Raw genomic sequence first — 21,595 nt, 5'->3', positions numbered from 1 at the left:
TCTGACTCGCTAATTAACGCCAAAGCACCTTGTTTGAGATTCAGTCGTTTGATTGGCTGATTGGACGCTTTTCCGGCCTGACATTAATTTAATAAGTGGCTCGCGCTCCGATTTATCCGTCAACCCGAGATGAACCTAGCTTGTTTACTGAAACCGCTTTGAAGTTGATGAATGTTTGTCCATAAAAGATGCATGTTTTAGTCTGAAGTGGGTCGTAGGTGGCATGATAGCTTTAGACAATGATAGCCGGAGTTGAACCTTTCATATTGAAGTAGTCTGTGTTACTCAAGGGCATGTAGTCGACGTAGTTTACTCATGTGCGTAATTGTCCCAGAACACTCTCTATAAATGTCATCGACTAGACTTTACGGAGTGCCATGGGTCTGGTTTGTTGACTTGATTGTGGTGTTTTTGTTGGTTTTCTTGGCACATTCTCCAGTCTTTCGAGAGCCTGCTGAAGCTGCTCTTGCCTGATCTAAAGCTCTTTATATTGGGAAACAGACCACATGGCTCAAGCGGGGAATTACTTGTAAAGCGTCCTCTTATTGCACTTGTGCGTCCTGTGTTTGACATCTGAAATGCCAGACGTGGTTTCGGGGGTGTATTACGCCGCACTTGGTAGAGGTTTCTGCTGCATAGAAATAGTGTTGATCAAACAGTCTTCACGTGTTTATTGGTGCTTGATCCCTTCTTGAAGTATCTGAGAGCGTCTTGTAAATTTAAACTGCTTTGACTAATGGAAATGCCAATGCTTGTTAACTTGAAATGCATAAAACATAAATCCGGTTATGATTCCTCGTTTTATAATTTCTCCTAAACTGTGCTTGATGTCTAGCATCTTTTAATTCATTTTTATTTACAGTACTTCTAAAGTCAGGTTAATAGATGTACAAGTTTTTAAATATAAATTTTATTTAAAATAAATTAATCCATGTATACAATGCAATAAAAAAAACATTTAAGTGCAATTTTAACTATTAATATCAAATATTATTACATAAGAAAATTAAGTTGAGAGAAACGGTAATTTTTAAAATGTAATTTATAGATCCTGTAATTTTATTAACAAATATTTAAATCTTTAATATAGTTTAATCACATTATAAAATGTATAAAAAAATACATTAGGCCTACTTATGAATTGATATACAGTGATTGTAATTACATATATAAAAAGATTACATGTGTAGGCATTAATTGCATTGCTTATATAAAATATTATTTACATTATTTATATTTACATTAACTTTACATTATTTAATATAAAAAGTATTTTACATTAATGATATGATAAAATTTGACTTATTTAAATGACTTCTATTTTTGTTGCTATATATATATATATATATATATATATTAATTATTTTAATTGCATTATATGAAAAATAGTGTTTTAAATTAGTGATTTGAGAAACGTAATATTTCAATGACTTGTATAAATGATTTTTGTTACGAATTAATTGATAAATAGCAGATTTTAATTGCATTACGTTACTTGTCATATTCATGATAGAGAATATAAATATAATTGTGTGTATACACAAATAAATTTGGATGTGAATGTTAATGTTAATTTAGTTAATTTCTGAATAATGATTAATTTGTCTTGATTCTTTTTATTTTATTTATTTTTTGCAGGGCCTGACTGCTAAACCATTAATAGGATTCACAGGAAACCAAGGGGTGAGTATGCAACTTTATTTTAAACTTATGTTTGTTTAGTGGCTGTAAACCACTTGAGACGATGATTGTCTTGTTCCATCATGGAGCCGCAGACCTTGCGTGAACCCGGGACTCTCCCCAGTTCTTGTGAAGTGTCCTGGTTGTGAAGCTAATGCGACAGCACTGAGACTTCCTGCTACACAGTCATCCATCGCTGAAAAAACCACAATATCCTCTGCTCGTTGTTGCAAAATCAGCATCGAATCACAGACGGTCATCAGTACGATTCTGCAGTGTGTCTTTATCTCCACTTTCTTGGACGAATAAGACAGGAAGGTGTCTTTAAGATCGTAGTCTGTAGCTGTAAACACATGCCCCACGCTGGCATCACAACATTTCCTCCTCGCTTGACATCAGAACCCACATGCTTTGTTGTTGTACATCTAGTTTTGTTTTTTCATGAGTTCAAGCTCAGCTCAGACCTGACAGTGAACAGCCCAAGAAATGTTCATTCTGCTTTTATCTGCATCTCATGTTGAAGAATGTGGTTTTTCTGCCTCGGAGCCATTTAAAGTTCTCCTGCACACATCTTCTGTAAACATGCAGACACACGGCCACAGTTGATACAAGCAGCCAAATAAAACCACCATGTTCTCTGATTTAGAGAGGTGATGTTTATGGCGGATGTTTCCAAAACTTCCAGCCAGTAAAATTAAGAATCTGTCATTATCCGTATTTTTCGGACTATAAGTCGCACCTGAGTATCAGTCCAAAAATACGTCATAAGGAAAAAAACATAAGTCACACTGGACTATAAGTCGCATTTATTTAGGACCATCAATCAAGAGAAAACATTAGGGCGCTCTGTTTATTAGGGGTAGACTACAGGAGCACTGAGCAGCATAGAGCGCCTTCTCATGACTGGAGACGGTAATGTTTTCTCTTGGTTCATTTCTCCTGGTTCATGTCAAATTAATTTTGATAAATAAGTCGCACCTGACTATAAGTCGCATGTCCAGCCAAACTATGAAAAAAATGCGACTTATAGTCCTGAAAATACGGTACTCGCCTCATGTCTTTCAAAACGAAGTTTCTTTCTTTAGTGGACCAGAAATTCTGTTATTCTTTTTAATTAAAAATAAAAAGGTAATAATATTTTATAATGTTACCGTTTTTACTGCAAAATCAAATAAATGCAGAGCCTTGGTGAGCACAATTTTTAAAAACAAAATACTGCCCCCAAATGTTCAAAAATCGTGTACATTTAATAAAGTAATTACAAATAAAGTTGAGTAAATTTAATAGTTTAATTTATACAGTTTTATACATTTTATTTAAAAGTAAATAATTTAATTGAAAAGAAATTGTAATCGCAATAAAAATCTCTTAGTGTTTTTACTGCATTTTTAATCAAATACAAACAAATGTATCCTTAGTGAGACTTTAAAAAAAAAATTTCTCTGACCCCACATTTTCAAATAGTAATGTAAATCTAATTTTAAAACTGTTTTTTTTTTTTTTTTTTTTTTTTTATAAATAAGTTGAAGTTTTAAGTTCAGTCTGTCTCTTCTCAGATCACAGTTTGTTGCCCCGGTGGACTGATGCGGCAGTTTTGGCCTCTGTAATCCACGCTAAACGTTACTAGCGCTAACTGTTAAGTGCACTGGATTTCACACTTTGAAGTGCGTCATGTTTTTTGGCCTGTGACTCAAGCTCTTCCTCTCTTCTGTGGGTTTTTTCCTCTCAGCACAGACATCTACAAACTGAAGTCAGGAGCCGTCTCATGCTTTCTGAATGAAGAAATTAGAAGTGCAATTTTAACGACTAAAGCTGCGACGTCTCAGCCAAGGCGGGTAATAAAACGCAACAATAGAAAAGACGTTAACTGCTAATATAAGTCGTGATTGTGACAGACAGAGCTTGCTGAATCTCTGCTGTGGCAGTGTGAAGAGCGAAGTGAAGCGTTGAGCAGAGCGAGTTTATTTCTAATCGGCCACCTGCAGGCCACACACACACACACGTGTGAGGAACCTTGAGTAAACCGTGTGTCTGTGAGCGAGAGAGAGACACGGCACAGTGTGTCCCGCTGCAGGGGTCCTCCAGCGCCTCGGTCAGGGCCACGCTCTCTGACAGCTCACCCACAGCAGTGGAGCGCCACGTTACCAGACAGGGTTTTATTAAGGATGTACAATGTTAATGTACGGTTTTCAATCAAATTAAAAATATATAAAGAATTTGAATGAATAAATTGGTGTGATTTGAATTAATTAAACTGGTGAACTTGGTAAGTGGTACCAAGGTAAGTGAACACTGGTAAGTGATCAACTAAATTTAACAAATAATAGAAATAAATACTTTAAATATATTTCAATTTATAGCGTCTTTGTTGTAGTCTATTATTCTTTGAATTAAGTCTTATTTTTTTTATTGATAAAGCTGATCATTTTTAGAATGAAATAAGAAAAATGCTAATAACAATAGACTTTTGTTTTAGTGATAGAAAATGTGTTATCTGTATAAGTTATACACGCGTATAAATATTTACATACGTACATACGTTTAAATATGTGATACTTGATGATAAAATTATGGTATTACAATTATATTTAAATTATATAAAATGTTTGTTGTTGTTATTATTATTATTAAGTTAATTGAGATATACAATGTTAATGATCAATAAATTGACTTTAGTAACAAGTTCCCATAATACTAATAATAATTTAATGTAATAAACCTTTTATATTTTAATCATATTTTTTGTTATTAGTATTGTTAATTGAAATTGTGTAATGTAAATTATCAATAAAATGTATTGATAGCTGACACTTTATGTAATAATTCATGTAGTTAAATGTTTATCTTATTGTTATAGTATATTGTTATACTTTATTATGTAAAATGTTCTTCTTCTTCTTCTTCTTGAATAATTATGTAAATGTAAAGTGAATAAATGACTTAAAATGAATAGAGTACTTATAAATACTACTAATATAATGTCATGTAATTAACACACTCTGTAATGGTGTTAAAGGTCTGTTTTAGCTGAGTTTAAGGAGATTTGTCTACTGTGCAGGAGCTCACACATCTAGACCAGTTCACACTTCTCTTGTCGCGGCTTGGGATGCAGTGAATGTTGTATTTTTTCATTTATTTAACAAGGCCGACAGTGTGGCCAGTCACACGAAGCGAGTGTCAGGAAAGTGCTGTAAATGACTGCCGCGGGTGTGTGCGTGCGTGCGTGTGTGCGTGTATCCGTGTATCCGTGTGTGTGTGTCAGCTGCCGCCACCGCTCAGTTGTTGGCTGTAGTTTGGCTCACGACGCAGAGTCTGAGACTGGTTTGTTTGCGGTCATCTCAGGTGTGCTGCTGTTGGTCTGTATTGCAGCACATTAATGGCTGGAGATTACAGAAGACCCCTGAGGGTCACAAGCAGCAGTTGTCATAAGTGGTCAAGTGCAGATCTTTAAAAGATGATGCTTTTGCAGTTTGGTCACTGTAGGAAAACTCATGGATGACACACACACACACCATCTACCATGATCTCAAACCGTTTGGAATTTAGTGTAATGTAACTTAATTTATTCATTTTAGTAAATTCATATTTTGATTTGTTTATTTGTATGTTTAGTCATATTTTTATTTTATATATAGATTACGGCTACTGTTTTATATTTTTGGTATTTATTAATAACTTATATTTTAGTCCTTATTTTTGTCATTTATTTGAGAAATATATATATATATATATATATATATATATATATATATATATATATATATATATATATATATATATATATATATATATGAGATTTCATTTTTTTCAAATGATTATATCTGAGGTTTTTGTAATTAAGGCATATTTTGATTGTACTCGTATTCATCCATATTTATATGCAGTATTTAAATATACAGTATATACATTGTATTTATCTATATTTTTATTTATTTTAGATATTTAAAATTGTTATATATTTATATTCATATATTTTAGTTTTTAATTTACCCATTTTGTTATTTGTTCATTTAGAATCATATATTTAATATTGTTTGTAATTATTCATGTTTTGAGGATCTATATTTGATTTATAAATTCATTTTTATATTTTAGTATTTGATTTGTGTATTTAAATTTATTTTGATTTAGGCTATTCATTTTATATATTCATAGAGGTTTTATTTTGAGAGGGATTGTTTATATTTAGGGTTAGTTTATTCGTACAGAGATTTTACTTTTTATATATTTTAGATTTATGCATTTTTATTCATTTTCTTATAGTATCTAGATTTTTGAATGATTGAATTTTTTTTTGTATTTTTATTTTCTTAATCTTCATACAAAAAAAATCCAGGTAAATCTGTGTAAGCCATTTTGTACTAAGCAGCTGTTTTGAACAGGCGGTCTCTCTCTCGTCTGTCTCGGTGCTTATATTGGCTGTTCTTCTGTTCTGCGTCAACAGAAAATCTCAATACCGCAGTCAGAGAATCCAAATGAGCTGCGAACGTTTACGTTCTACCTGTCCAATGTGGGGAAGGACAATCCCCAGGGCAGCTTCGACTGCATACAGCAGTATATTACAAGGTAAGAACAGAAACAACATTAAACCACATGATTTATTTCAACAGATTCACGACCCTCTCAAGCTACTGTAACGACTTCTATACAAGTGTTTGTATTTGCAAAGGAAATGTTGCCATGAAAACAGTTGATCTGAGGTTTGAGTGTTAAAAACTCTTTGTGACTGTGTCCATGGCATCTTTGAGCGCCATCTGTTCCTTTCTCTGTTCACGCTACTGGACGAACACCAGAACAGAGAGAATAAATTGAATTTGGCCAATTGTCCAACCGAATGAGGAAGAAACAAGAAATCCGAATGCAGACTCGCTGTTAATGTCTTCAAATGTTCGTAAGAAGCCCGAAGGGTCAGCAGAAGTTCAGGCCTAATGTTTCCTTGTGAACTCTGAGATTCCCTTTACAGTGTTTAACTCAAGCCACAATCTTTATTCAACGTCACAGGGAGATGAAAGACACAGTTTTTCAATCTTACGATGTCGGAGCTAAAACAGGTTGCGCAATAACTGCTCCCTTTCTGTTGAATTGGCCTTTTGTTGTAGATCCGTGTTAATGTTTCACTGGCTTTCTCATATAATTAGTCCAACTTTTCACTCTGTTCAGCCTGTTGCGCCTCGTAATTAGCTAATTTGTCATTTAGCTTACGCTTGCACCTAATGAAAGTGCGCTTATTGTATGCAATAAAAAAGCTCTTTAAGGTCTTTGATATCAACATTTTTGGTACCATAGAAGTTTCATTATTCTTGTCAGCAGTGTTAATATCACAAAAAACTAGTACTATCCTTATATATATATATATATATATACTAAAAAAGCTGAAAACAAGTAAATACTCGGCGATTTTAAGAGAATAAGAAACTAACTACAAGAAATAGGACAAAAACAGTAGAAAAAATAAGAAATGCTACGTTGTAATCAAAATTGTAATCAAACGTATAAATACACTGCATATTCTTCACAGTCTAAGTTTATATATATATATATATATATATATATATATATATATATATATATATATATATATATATATATATATATATATATATATATATATATATATATATATTCTTAAAATTAAAGTTACAAAAGTGATCGAGTCAAGAGCAGAGAGATTTTCTCTTTTGTTGTTGTTTGATTAACATGAATGACAGACAGCAGGAATATAAGACTGCTGTCACTTTAAGAGCTGCCAATGTACTGTTACACGTTTTCTTTCTCGGCTGTTTGTAGTTTAGGTCTTAAGTGAAAACAGTGTTTATAGGATACTTGCAAAGGTGGGCATTTTGACACGTATTTAATGGTTCAAGGCCTATAAAGGAGTAAAAATAACTCTACATGCGCTTCTCAGACTGTGTGCACATCTAATGAATTGAGCTCTCTTTCACTGCGGATTGCATTTTATTAGCTGAAAATCATTTGTTTTTAAACCACAATGCTTAAAAACGCATGCAAACGATATATTTTGTGACCACGTAGCAGAGGTACGTCATGTCTAACTGCGATCCAAACGATAGTCCAAAATCTCTACCAGTACTGTATATCGCCCATCTCCGTGTGAGATGTCCGTTTAGTTTGGTTAATCAGGTCGACTAGTGAGTTTGGCTTTTCATTTTTATTAAAAGTATTCATTTGATTTTTAAATTAGAATCTTATGCTACTGTTAAAGTGTTTTTTTGGGGGGGGGCGTGTCTCATGCTCACCAAGGCTACATTTTATTTGATGCAGAAATATAGTAATACATTAATATTGTAAAATTATTACACGTTAAAATAACACTTTTCTATTTGAATATATTTTAAAATGTAATTTATTCCTACGATTCAAAGCTGAGTTTGCAGCAGTTTTTTGTTTACTCCAGTCACGTGATGAATAGAATAGATTTTTAGTGAATAGAATAATGTAAATGTATAAGATTTAAGAGGATAACTTCGGAAAACAACTTGTTTCATCTCTACTGTTTCCATAATTTACCTTTTTTTTTTTTTATGCACATTTCATATTTTGAATTTGATTTTTAAATTAAAACACAACAACAGAAATTCTAGATCAACTCATTAGTCTACCAAATCTATATTGGTAGAAATGTTAATTTAGTTTTTAGTGTTTTTATATAATATTTATAAATAAAAAAACAATTAATTATCTGTAATTACCTCAACTGAAAAACAGTATCTGCACCCACTTATAAACGTAATTTTATAATACCTCATTGTATATAACTATATATTTGTTTTCATTACACAAATGGATAATCAGAGTCATATATATTTGATCCTGATGATCCATTTGTGCTTTTGGTATTATGAAAAAAAAAAATTGTTGGACTAAAATGAATCACAAATTTTATTTTAGTCAACCTTACTAACATTCTCACAACACACACTTCATCGGAGTTTTTCTTTAGCGCCGGCCAGTGCTTAATTTGAGCCGGATCCTGTTCTTGAAAAATTGCAGGTTTATGTAGATGTATTTGGAGCATGATTTGTAGATTATGCATTGGTCCTCAACATATTATTGACCATATTATCAGCTTTTAGTTCAACATCGCTCTCATTGATTGTTGCTACTCCTTAACCAACTTAAAGAGAGCGTAATAATACCAGAAATAATACAAATAAAGTGAAATATTAAACATTATAACCACTAGTTCCCCTCAGTCCAAAACATGTAAGGCTATGCAGAACCGATCAAGAGCGAAACGAATATAAATCAAAACTGAAAGTACCATTGGGCTAACGTTCCTCTCTCATTCGGCACAAATCCAATGTTTTCATATTCACAATGCATTTCAGTGTTAAACTATTTTGCGTTCGCATATCGACGGAAACGATCATCCTCTTCACATGCGCAAAAACACACTTGGCACGCAGCAGCTGTAGACCGGTTATACTACAGACTCTTTAAATTCACGTTTGACTGTCTGTGTTGTATTTTGATAATGAACAGTCTGTGATGGCAACACCGGCTCAACACCGTGATGTCTATCAGCTAAACCAGCTAAACTATGCAGGAAGTGTTTCGGACTAGCTCGGAAAACCTGCCAACTTGCCTATATTGCAGATGAGCTGTTTTGCTCTGTGCATTGACTGTGATCAGATGTTTTGACTCGGAGGCAGCTGGCAGGGTTTCAAGGTGGATGAGGCGGCTGTAAGAAAGCTCTCTCTCTTAGAGGACGCCCATCCCACCACCCGGGCTGTCAATGAGCCGTGGCCACACATTTGAAAGTGGATAACTGGTGAGCTGGTGGTGCAGTCGGTATCTGACAGTATCTTGGTCTCTCTCCAGCGAGGGGAGCATACAGCTGGACTGCCTGGGAGGGATCCAGGACAAAATCACCGTGTGCGCCACGGACGACTCCTACCAGAAAGCCAGGCAAAGCATGGCTCAGGCCGAGGAGGAAACCCGCAGCCGTGGAGCCATCGTCATCAAGCCCGGCGGGAGATACGTGGGTAGGTTTGACGCACCTCTTGCCGTCACGTTCCTTGGCCTTCAGCTGGTCAAAATCTGCTGTGTTTACACGTAGTGTGCTTCTTAGACGGGTGGAAGGGGGCGATTGGAGCCAGTGCGTCTCCACATGTCTGGAACTGCAGCGTGCTACATAATTTATGAAGCTGTCTGTTCCGGTGCTCACTGATGAGACGCCTAAAACTATCATTGACAAACACTAGCTTTCACCAAAGACATGTAATGAGCAAAATCAATCAGCTCAATACATTCCCACCGACCCGCAGTGCTAAGTCACGACACAAATGTATTTCCCCCTCAAATCTGAATAATATAATATTATTTAGATTATGTAATGCTTAAGATGCTTTATTTATTAAATAGGTTATTTTAATGTTTAAAATTTGGGCCACATTCAGCAGTAGTGAAAGAAGAAAATCTTTAAGTCTTTAAATTATTCGCTTAAGCCTGACGTCACGTAGCAGCGCTTCCGTGTCCAAGCGGTCTATCAGTTACCATGAGAAAACAACAAAAGGTGCTAATATAAACTCACAATGTGATAGAATACTAGCGAAAAAAGTTATAATCTTAACCTTTAACTCCATACCGAAGTCCCAGATAGGTAGACAATGAAAATATAAATATTAAAAAATATATATAAAAATTATTTGTGTTTGGGACGCTGTGAGCACGGAGACTATAGTGTATACCGTAAGTTTGAAAGCGTTTAGTTTAAATTATCAATATGAATAAACAGTGCTCATAAACGGCTGCTGAGGTCATATTCTCAAGTGAAGCGAGTTGAGGCTTGGACCCGGAAACAGCGCTTCTTACGTCATCACTTAACAACCGAATACTTTAAAAACTTTAATCCAAAATTCTTAAGTCTGAATAAATTACCTTTTTTGCCCCGCAAGAATATCAATTATATTATTTATATATTTGGAATAAAACTGTATTTATATATATATTTTTTTTAAATGTAGTAATTTAATTTGTAATCTTTAAACCATTTAAAAATATGCACCTTTATTTCTTTTTTTTATTTAAAAATGAAATTTTAAAAATATAAATATTGCAAGTATATACATTTTATTTAGTTTAACACTGCTGAAGGTGGCCCAAAATGTATTTATTAATCAATTATGAATTTTCTTTTTGTAATGGTTTCTATATATTCTACATTTTATATACAATCTTATAAAAAAAAAATTGTCAAAGTAAAGATGTAAGACTTACTGCATTTTGTATCAGTAAGGTTAAGTCTGTAAATTCTTTTTTGCAGAATGTGTAAATTTATTATAATCATTAAAATGCAATTTAAAAAGTGTCTACACGTGTGCAGTAAATGCTTGTCTGTTCATTTAACATTAAATCAAATGTCCTTTTTGACCTCATTACATAACCTCCTCTTTTTTTTTTTCCTCTCCCTCTTCTCTTGGCTGTTCAGGGAAGCGTGTACAGATCCGGAAGCCGATAACGGTTGTGTCGGATGTGGCTCCGTCTCGACGGACCTCACGGCCGGTCATCATCTCCAGCAGTCAGAAGAAGAGCCCGCCGCGGCCCCTGAGGGAGCGGCTGGTGCATTTACTGGCCCTAAAACCCTACCGCAAACCCGAACTCCTGGTGCGGCTCACCAAGGACGGCCTGTCTCCTCAGGACAAGGAGACGCTGGACAGCCTCCTGCAACAGGTTCATAACCAGCGCTGATATTACTGTGTGATAACTTTATTCGGCTACATACGTATAGAGCAAGTATCCTATTCTGAGCATAGCCCGAGCAACCAAGAACCTCTTGAGAAGAAGTTATAGTTTTGGTTTATGACTCGTTTATTTAGTTTGGACCGTTCAAAGTCATGTTTTTGAATTCTACTTTGACATTAAGGCTGAAACTAGACACATTTGTCATTACATATACAAACAAGCTTAGCGCTGTGGAAAGCCAGAGTATATAAAACACAGGATGTCAGCAGGCCGTTGTTGTGTAGTTTGCTTTTCTGCGCTGGTGTTGAAAGGCACCGCTTGTACTCTTATTTTTAGAAAGTCAAAGGCTTAAGCCTGGTTTTATTTTGCTGTGTTTTTCTGGCCGGGTGTAGGTGGCTAACCTGAATAGTAAGGACAGCACCTTCACATTGAAGGATTGTTTGTTTAAGGAAGTCCAGAAGGACTGGCCTGGTTATACCGAGGTGGACCAGCAGATCCTGAAGAGAATTCTTGTACGGTAAGCTTCACATTTACAGTGAAAAATATATATTTTTTTGTCTTTGAAATGAATTGAAATAGTATTTTTTATTATTATTATTAAGTGATTTGAATAGTTTTCTTTGAAATTATTTTATTTTCTGTGATAATTCTGTGATTCTGTGTGAACTTCCTATGATGTATTAATACATAATTTCAAAGCAAAAAAAAAAAAAGTGCGTGTAACTAGGTTTTTTTTTTTTTATTCTATTTTTTTAATTTTATTTTGACTCCTAATCCTGAGGTTTTCTTTTCTCTTTGTATTAATTTCATGTAACTATGTAGGTGGTGTGTGTTTAGTGATTTTTATTTTATATTTTTATTTTTAAATATTACTTATGTTTTTTATTATTTCCTACTCCTAATGTATTTTCCCCTTGGTATTCATTTATGAAACTAAGTGGTATTGGTAGGTATTTGGAATGTTTGTTTATTTCAATTTTTATATTCTCCCATTCCTTTTTTTTTTTTTGTTTTTTTTTTTGACAAGCTGCGCAAATCTAAGCTGATAATGAACATAGATTTGCACATCTACTCCGTTAACAACGGCTCTGTGTGAAATTACGCACCTGATGGAATTTACAGCTGATTAGAGAACCGGCTTTACTGACGAGATGCGCATTTATTATCGGCACCCTTATAATATTTATCGTGCACCCTTAAACATTATTTTATTTTGGCTCCTACTCCAAATTTATTTATACATGTACATTGTGCAGCAGGACTCATTTGCCTCACAGTGAAATGGTTAATTATATATTCACCAGTATACAAGTTTTTTATTTTATATACATATACACGCACACACATACACACACACACACACACATTTATTTAGTAGTATTTTGCATAAAATGTATACAATTTGATGCTGGTATATGGTGCAATGGTTGGTCACAATACCTCCAAGAACCTTTATTTGCCCACAGTATTAGTTGTACAGCTGCATGCACCCTTGTTCCCCGAGCTCTTGATTGGCTCTAGAGGGAGAAGTCTGGGTTCCCATGAACTCTGGCTGTGGAAGACTGGCCCCTGGAAGCTAAATTTAGAGAAGGCTGTGCTGCGTGCTAGACTGGCGAGAACATGGTGTTGTGATATCTGTTCAAAACAAAATGGAAATATTTGCCAGCAACAAACCCAACACCCAGGTGGAACACACTCCACACGCTTGCACTTTGAGACCCGGTAGCGATGCTTATCAGCTGACAGCCCTTTTACGTCCGCAGAACCCCCTCCTTCTCGCACCCACCCACTTTCCCATCTGTTCGTGGACGAGCTGTGTGCAGTCGAGAGGGTAGTGATGCAACCTTATTCCAGCACATGCTGATCCATGTGTGGGTGGCACGGGTCCAAGGTCCGGCCGTGCATGGGCACACACAGTTCGACAGCGACTGTAGCGACTCATGCCTCCTACTCTCAGGCATAGTCCCCTGTCCGTTTACCCTTGATGGAGGCAGGGCCTGCTATTGGGAACCATTGGCCCGTGTCATACTGCCCCCTGTTGACATACAAACCTCAAGCAGCATTATAAACTTGTGTTTGAAGGCATTAAATGTTTTCAAGTTGGTAGTTCTGCCAAAAATGAAAGTTCTGTCATCACCTTGTTGGTCCAAACCTGTATGAGTTTCTCTTTTTTTTGCTGAAGTAAAAAAGACAATATTTTGAAGAATGTTGGTAACTAAACAATTGATAGTAGCCTGTAGTATATATTTTTTTCCATACCAGTGGTTTTCAACCTGTGGTCCGCGGCCCACGGTATTGCAGGTGGGCCGCCAATTATTTTCTGTTCATTTCCAGTCCATTCTAGGGTTGTGCGATTAAAAGAAAACGTCCTAAAATCACGATTTGAGCGTGCGCATATGCCTAACTCCAGGTTCACACACTGTCTGTGATGCGCCTTTTTTCTGAGCCAATGTTGACGGATCAGAGCGTTCTCACTGCGGTAAAAGGCTAGAAATAAAAACGTGCGAAAATAATTAATGTCTAACACATGAGCATAGAGTGAATTTGTTAGTGAACAGGATGCAGTTTAAGTGAGAGGAGACACGTTTTAAGTGTGCACACTCTCTCCTCGCAAAGCAGCGTGTATCTGAGCAAGCACGACCGGTTTTGTGACAAAGGAAATCTGATGCGAACAGAGAGATTCGCACTCGTGCATTATTTTAATGTGCTTTCGCGTTATATTTATGCGCTCTCACTGCTGACCGCATACACCTACTGTATACACACTGCAAACACCTGAGGCACCGCCACAATTAATGAGCTCTATGAACAATGCATGGCAAAAAATAAAAAAAAGTCCCTGTATACAGGATTTTTTTTATTTTTTTGCCACAAGTCTATACATTTTTTTACATCTTCGCTATAGTGATAATTTTGACTTATGTCTGTTCTAGAGATGTTACAACTTTTTGATAAAGCTCTGATTGGTTTCCTTTGGAAATATGTTTCAAATTAATCCTGAATGCATTTATGACTGTAAAAGCACAATTGCAAAATTGATCAAAAAAATCGCGATAGTTTTTTTTGTTTTGTTTTTTGTCCATATCGCACAGCCCTAGTTTATTCAATAAATATAGTTTAAAATCTAGCTTCTGAGTACGAAGTTATTAAACCAACAATAGCGGGGTCAGTTAATTTTTTTGAAGTGGGCCGCGCAAACATATGTGTTTGGTTGTGTGGGCCGCGAGTTGAAAAAGGTTGGGAACCCCTGTTCCATACTATAGAAGTCACTACCAGCAACTATTTGGTTACCAACATTCTTCAAAACATGTCTTTGTGTTGAACCGATGAAAGAAAGAAATGGGTTTGGAACAACTTGAAGGTGAGTAAATGATTTAGTTTTAGCGGAACTGTCTTTTTAAGAGCACTTAGTGCTTTTGACATTAAAATATGCACATTTCGATGGAAAACTAAATTGCGTAAAGTGATTGGAGTGCCTATTCTCTACCATGTAGTGATGTTTCACATAACCGCGACAAACAACACCATTTATACCTCTTAACGAATTTGTATTTGTGCTTGACATATTTTGGTGTTTGTATTGTTTTCAGTGGTATATCACACACCAATAAGTTAGTCTTATTGAGGCCAGTTTATTTAGTTTCTTTCCCTTTATTTAGGGCAATTAATGCAATTCCCAAAGCTTCTTAAACCGCTTCATCTGGTTTGGTCTTCATGGATACTAGTCAAAAATGTTGTTGACAAGTCATGACAATATTTGTATAACCAACATCTCGTTATAAGGAATCACATAAGATTTTCTCGAAGACACTCTTGGCAAGTTCAGATGGGACTAATGGATGTCAAATATTGTCTATTATCCATAAGAATTTAAAGGGATAGTTCACCCAAAAATGAAAATTCTGTCATTTAATTACTCACCTTCGTGTCGTTTAAAAACCTTTAAAACCTCAGTTCATTTTCTGAACACAAATGAAGATATTTTTGATGAAATCCGAGAGCTCTCTGACCCTCAATAGACCGCAACAGATCTGACCCGTTCAATACCCAGAAAGGTAGTAAGGACATAATTAAAATGGTCCACGTGACAAAGAAATTGTTGAATAAAGGCAGGTCTCTTGGCTCTTTAAAACTAATGATTGTCTGTCTTTCGTTCCCTGCAGAAAACTGTGTAAGCCTCAGAGCAGTGGCCCTGTGTCTGGGGAGAGTCCGGTCAGCCCACACAAAGAGCCGGCCAGCAGCTCGCCCTCTCAGGTCAGCCTTTAGACCCCTTTCAGACCCGTCAAAGTCTGTTATGATTGATCTGTGTAGATTGAGGAAATATTGAAGGGTGAATCCTTTCCTGTTCACACATTTCTTCATAATTGTTCTTCAAAATGCTCCGCCTCTGATTTCTTATTACTTATTTATTTTTTGTGGACATGCCTAACGCCTCTCTTATGCACTTACACAAGCATTGTTTTGCTACCTAATCAAATCATTTTAGTGTGCCTGATTCTGTATTGTGTTATTCTTAAGTTTTACTAAATCTTTGACCAAAATATGATACTCATGTTAAATTTCATTTTCTCTCTCTCTAAAACGCTGAAATTGAATCGCTATTTAATATGACTGTTTAAACCGTCCCAGTTTTACGAACAATCATTGCTCGCATCCAACAGAAACGACCTGCAGAGTTCATCGATCCCCTGGCCAATAAGAAACCCAGAATATCGCACCTAGCCAGCAAGTCTACAGGGCTCATTAACGGCAAACTGAGCTCGTCCAATGTGAATGACTCCTCTAGCTCTCAATCAGCCGAGACGTCGTCGAGCTCCAGCTTCCCTCCGTTGGAGATCTCCCGACCCTTTGACCCCCTTTCGGACGTCAGCAATGACTCCAACGGCCGAGACTGTGATAGTCAGGAGGCGGCGGTGGCCGAGAGACTGAGTCAGCCCCCATCGTTCGCCCCTCGCTCCACAACGCAAGAGGAAGTGCTGAGCTCCATGTCCCCGGCCCACAGTAGTCTGGACGTCTCTCAGACCCAGAGCACTCAACCCTCCCTGCATGGCAAGTCTAAGAAGAAGTCCAAAAAACACAAGGACAAAGACAAGTCCAAGGAGAAGGATAGGGGCCGAGAGCGGGACATGAAGAAGGAGAGGAGAGTTGATGAAGACCGTGGCTTGGACCAGAGGAAACCCTGTGACATCACGACGAGCGATAGGAGCCCAGGTGTGGATCAGTTTCTCTGAATCATTTATGATGTCGAGGCTTATGAGCTCAGATAGTAGTACACAGACAAACTTTTGTCTAAATTGAATCTAGTCTTGATTAGATCTGTTTATGTTGACAGACTCTGTGAGATAATTAGGTTGAATAGTCATTTAGACAGTCCACCAACCAGTCGATTACCGTATTTTTTGGACTAGAAGTCGCACTGGACTATAAGTAGAATTTTTTAGCACCAATATAAAACATTACCATCTACATTACCATCGCCCTCTCACAGCTGTAGATGGTTATGTTTTCTCTTGGTTCATGTCAAATTAATTTTGATAAGTCGCACCTCACTATAAGTCGCAGGACCAGCCAAACGATGAATAAAAAAGGGCAACTTATAGTCCAGAAAATACGGTATTAGTTTAGCAACTGACCTAGTCAGCCAGTGCGACTGATTAGTTCAAACATCCCACCAACAGTGATGTAATGTAATGAAGTAATAATGCTTTAAGTACTTGAGTATTTTCTGGTAGTATTTTTTGCATCTCTGAGCAATGGATGGTGTTTACTTATTGAATGAATTAGCCGTTTGAATGAATCGGCTGAATCTCAAGGACTCATTCATTTCACATTTCGACATTTATATTTATTTCAAATATTAGTGTTCTATGTTTTATGTTAAAAACTAAAAGACTCCAGAAAAGTTTTCTTATGTTGAAATAAGTACCGAATAAAGTGCTCCTTCTTAACCAAAAATACAAAATGGAAGAAATTGTTAAAACTGAAGACAATCTTGCTACTCAAGCTGTGTATGTACATTTTTTATATATATATAATTTTTTTTTTTTTTTTTTTCCATTTTGCATTTACTTGTACTTTAAATACTTTAGTACGTCAAAGATTATAAAAATACTTTTCGTAATGAAGTTAAAAAAAAAATCACATACTTGAAGACTTTTTTAAATGTATGCATTAAGCAGACGCTTTTATCCAAAGCGCCTTACAGTGCATTCAGGCTATCCATTTTTACCTATCATGTGTTCCCGGGGAATCGAACCCCCAACCTTGCGCTTGATACCGTAATGCTCTACCAATTGAGCTAATATTCTAAACGGTGACTTCAACTTCTACCAAAGTCATCTTCTGGTAAGATATCTGTACCTCTATGGCTTTCAGGTACGTTATACACCACTGCCCACCAATTAGTAAATTGTAAAAATGTTGAAACCCCCTTCAGGTTGTTTCTAGCATGTTTTTCTTTTTCTCTCCAGTATAATTCTGGACTGACGTCACAGTGCTCTGTCCTTGTCCCTCAGTCTGCAGGATAAAACTTTGTCCTTGAATTCACCTTATGTTTCTTTTCAGGTCTGAACGGAACGTGCAACAGCTCCAGTATCCCTGCGTCATCGTCTGAGACGGCAGACTATTTATTGTAAGCATCTCTTTGTACATTACACATTGCGGTTACCTTTTGCGTCAGGTTTGTTAGGAAAAGTGCGTTGTATAACTGAAAGAAAATAACATTAAACTTTTATGACGCTGATGTTTTTTTATGCTTGGTTTCCTCAACAGAAAGTACACGGTGATAAGCTCTCAAGAGCAACGTCAGAGTTACAAAAACGACTTCAACGCAGAGTACAGCGAGTACCGGGGCCTCCACTCACGGATCGAGAGCATCACCCGACAGTTCACTATACTCGACACCCAGCTCAAACAACTCCAGCAAGGCACAGACAAGTATAAGGTATCTCCACACTCAAAATGCAGTGCATCCATCCACACACATGATTACAACTTCCTTATTTTTTATTAATATGCTGTCAGCCCCTGCCCTGTCCCAGTAGTTGCATCTTCCTCCGGAAAATGAGAAATTAAAGTGTAGTTGACTCATCCGGAGTCCTAGTGTCATTTTTTTTTTTTCATCTTGATGAACATCACTATGCAAATGGTAAGAGAAGAAAAACAATGTAGTCTTGGAGCGTAATGAATAAACGACACAATCAACCGAATGATTAGAGGCGATAATGTTAAATAACCGGAGCAGAATGTCAGAAGGATCATTTATTTCTCCTGCACGCAGTCATAATCGTTTATGGGGCTCGATAATGAGGATGGCCCTCTGGCGTCGGGCCCAGTGCGAGAGTTTCAGGGTCAGCTGACAAAACTGCCACTTATATTATAGTTGTAAAACTGTGGTGCCAGATCTGGCTAGAAAAACGTAAGCAACATTGTCTAACAAAACCACTAAAAAGGGAAAAACACGAGAGGAAATGTTTGTGCATTATACACCGAGCTGGATGGATTACTGAGAAATTGTAGTGCGTGTTAATAAATCCAAATTGCATGACATTTTTGTAGTTCGTTATGTAATCTTTTCCATTACACATTTTAGGTAATGTAATCCGATTACTTTTGGCCTAAATCATTTATCACATTGATTTAAATAGGATAATCTTGTACCATACTGATATAAAAATACAACGTAAGAAATGGTTTCCAAAACTGGGGTTCAAATAGGAACTGCAGGGGGTTTGTGAGTTTAATAAAAAAAAAAAAAAAGCTAATTAAATCATGAAAAATTTAAATAAGTAATTTTAAAATAAGTTTAAAAAAAAAAAGCTTTTTTATATATATAAATATTTTATAATTATGACAAAATAGAACCATAAGCAAATGTTTCTTTTACAAGTGTTAAATTATTAAAATAATTCTACAATTAAATGTAAATAAGTAAAAGAACGCGAATTTGTGCATTTGTGTTTGAAAGACAAAAGCTTTCAAAGCTATACTAATCCATGGTTAACTAACCTACTGAGTGATGATTCAAATAAAAATGTATGTTTCTTCGCTAGTTGAAGCAAACACTTCTTAAACCTGAAATGATTTGTGTAAATCCAGCAGAGAAAAACTGGAAGACTTTGAGTGTTTAAAAGCAGAGGACAGGAACATTTTAATAAAAATAAAAAAATTATACATAATTATGATTATGGTCGTTGGGCCCAATGGACAACTGAAGCCAGCTGAAAGAATAATAGCAAAGAAAAAACGTATGTAATGTATTATTTATTTAAAAAAAATTAATTTGCTTTAAAGTACCATTGAACACATTTTACATTGTTTAAAGGCATTCAACAGACTTTACCCAAGTTTGACTATTATATGACACTACTGGATCTGATTCTTGAAGCTACATTTATCCTAAAGCATTCCATAGACCTGTAAGAAGAGACTGAACACAATTTGAAGAGTTCATGTAAAAATATCAGACGACTCTGCCTGTATTCAATCTGATAACACATTTCAAACTACTCTATCCGAGCAGGAGCTTCATTGTAACGATCGGTTTGTTCTTTTCACAGACAATCCACAATCAGATACTTGAAGAGTATCGCAAAATCAAAAAGGTAAGCTGACTGTCTCTTCCCGATTTTCGTTACGTAACATCCAACGTATATCAAGTTTGAAATACTCATCACATTCTTTTTGTTTTAATTTTTTTTCTTCACAGGCTAATCCAAACTATAGCCAAGAGAAGAACCGCTGTGAATACCTACACAACAAACTGGCACACATAAAAAAACTGATAGCAGAATATGATCAACAGCAACTGCAAAACTGCCACTAATAACAAGATTGGTTTTCTCAATTTTTTTTTTCTCCTTAATCTTTGTCTCGAAATCTCTGGATTTTTTTTTTTTTTTTTTTTTGGCTTGCTCTAAAAACAAGTTGTTCTAATGTAAAATGCCATGAAAATTATTTCCTTTTTTTTTTTTTTATGGGACTCGGGACATGGGCATACTCAGCCATGCTTACCTGTGTAGCCTAATGCATTATGGGATTGGTTGCCAGCTTCCTTCCCTTATCAAAGGTCTCCGAGTGTGAAAGGAAAAACTGTTCTTTGGAGATCTCTTCCGAACAGGGATAACCAACTCCCATTCCCAGAATCTCATAGTTTAAGAAGTAAAAATTGATATTTTTTTTTCTGTATGTACTAAAATGGAAGGTCCTATATTTTATTTTTCTTTTATATTTATTTTCGTCTTCCATAGGGATACATAAGTCCTATTATGAGTGCTAAAACATCTCATCCCGTCCCTTTTGGTCTCTCTTTCTTGAATCAGTCAGTATTTTATGCAAAAGCTGCCTTGGATTTTTGAGAGATCCCTAATGCAGCACACACCCCCCCCCCGTTTTCTTTTCTTAGAGTGCTGTAGTGTCTGAAATAGCACTATTTGGCTCCTTATTTTGTGCAATGTGCTAGACCACGTGCAATGGACATGAATCGGATGCCTATGGGAAAGAGATAACCATCTGTTTAAAGGCTTTGACAGTATCAGTATTACCATGGTAGAGCTCCATATGAATGAACTCGCCATTCTAAAGATGATGGAGTGCTTCGATGTTGGCACATTTTTACAATATTTTACGCTTTTAACTGAAAAACATATGACTTGATCACAACCCAATCATGAATCAGTTGTGGCAAATCTTGTAAAATTGTGCCTCGGGTATCTGCAGTAATCCAGTATTGCTAGTTACAAGTGTGACTGTGTAACATATCACATTTGCGGCCAAACTTTCTTGGTATTCTTCCAGAAAATAGCGATTGTATCCCTTTAACGCAGCCTTGAGGGCTGGTTGGTGAACACGACGCAAAAATGGTAGAAACGCAACCTTGGCTAGCTGTCTGAACCCTTTATCAATTCAATGCTTGCTTGAATACTGAGTATTTGTGGGGGGGTTGAATACTTCTGACAGTGTTTTCGTTACGAGATGACTGTTAAATTCCATTAAGGCATCTCATCGTGGAGGATCCGTTACAAACCTCTGACGTGCTCCTCACGTTACCTGTGGACGCTCGACCACAAGTTGATCATCTGTCGGGTCCTGTTGAACCATCAGTTGTACTTCTGATATCTGAACTATTATGTTTAAATATTAAAATTCAGCACTTTGCTCAGCCTCTTGCTGTTACTCTTACCTGGGTTTTGTTGCAAGGAGACACTTGCCT

At 36.1% G+C, this 21,595-nt stretch overlaps 1 protein-coding gene across 1 annotated transcript; it reads left to right on the top strand.

Moving 5' to 3' along the window:
• The first annotated feature begins 377 nt into the window (after nt 1–377).
• Nucleotides 378–20,301, top strand: LOC113077115 (RNA polymerase II elongation factor ELL-like). The gene is made up of 12 exons (XM_026249569.1): nt 378–386; nt 1,639–1,683; nt 6,125–6,246; nt 9,523–9,686; nt 11,132–11,373; nt 11,778–11,902; nt 15,549–15,639; nt 16,047–16,596; nt 17,950–18,016; nt 18,157–18,328; nt 19,944–19,988; nt 20,093–20,301. The coding sequence occupies exons 1-12, from the start codon at nt 378–380 to the stop codon at nt 20,207–20,209; spliced, it is 1,749 nt and encodes a 582-aa protein (XP_026105354.1). The 3' UTR covers nt 20,210–20,301.
• The last annotated feature ends 1,294 nt before the right edge of the window (nt 20,302–21,595 follow it).

This window comes from Carassius auratus, unplaced genomic scaffold (genome assembly GCF_003368295.1).
Source record: "Carassius auratus strain Wakin unplaced genomic scaffold, ASM336829v1 scaf_tig00021540, whole genome shotgun sequence".
In the NCBI taxonomy this organism is placed as follows: Eukaryota; Metazoa; Chordata; class Actinopteri; order Cypriniformes; family Cyprinidae; genus Carassius; species Carassius auratus.
Note: the sequence above shows the minus strand (reverse complement) of the source record. Positions and strands in the feature narration are given on the sequence as shown.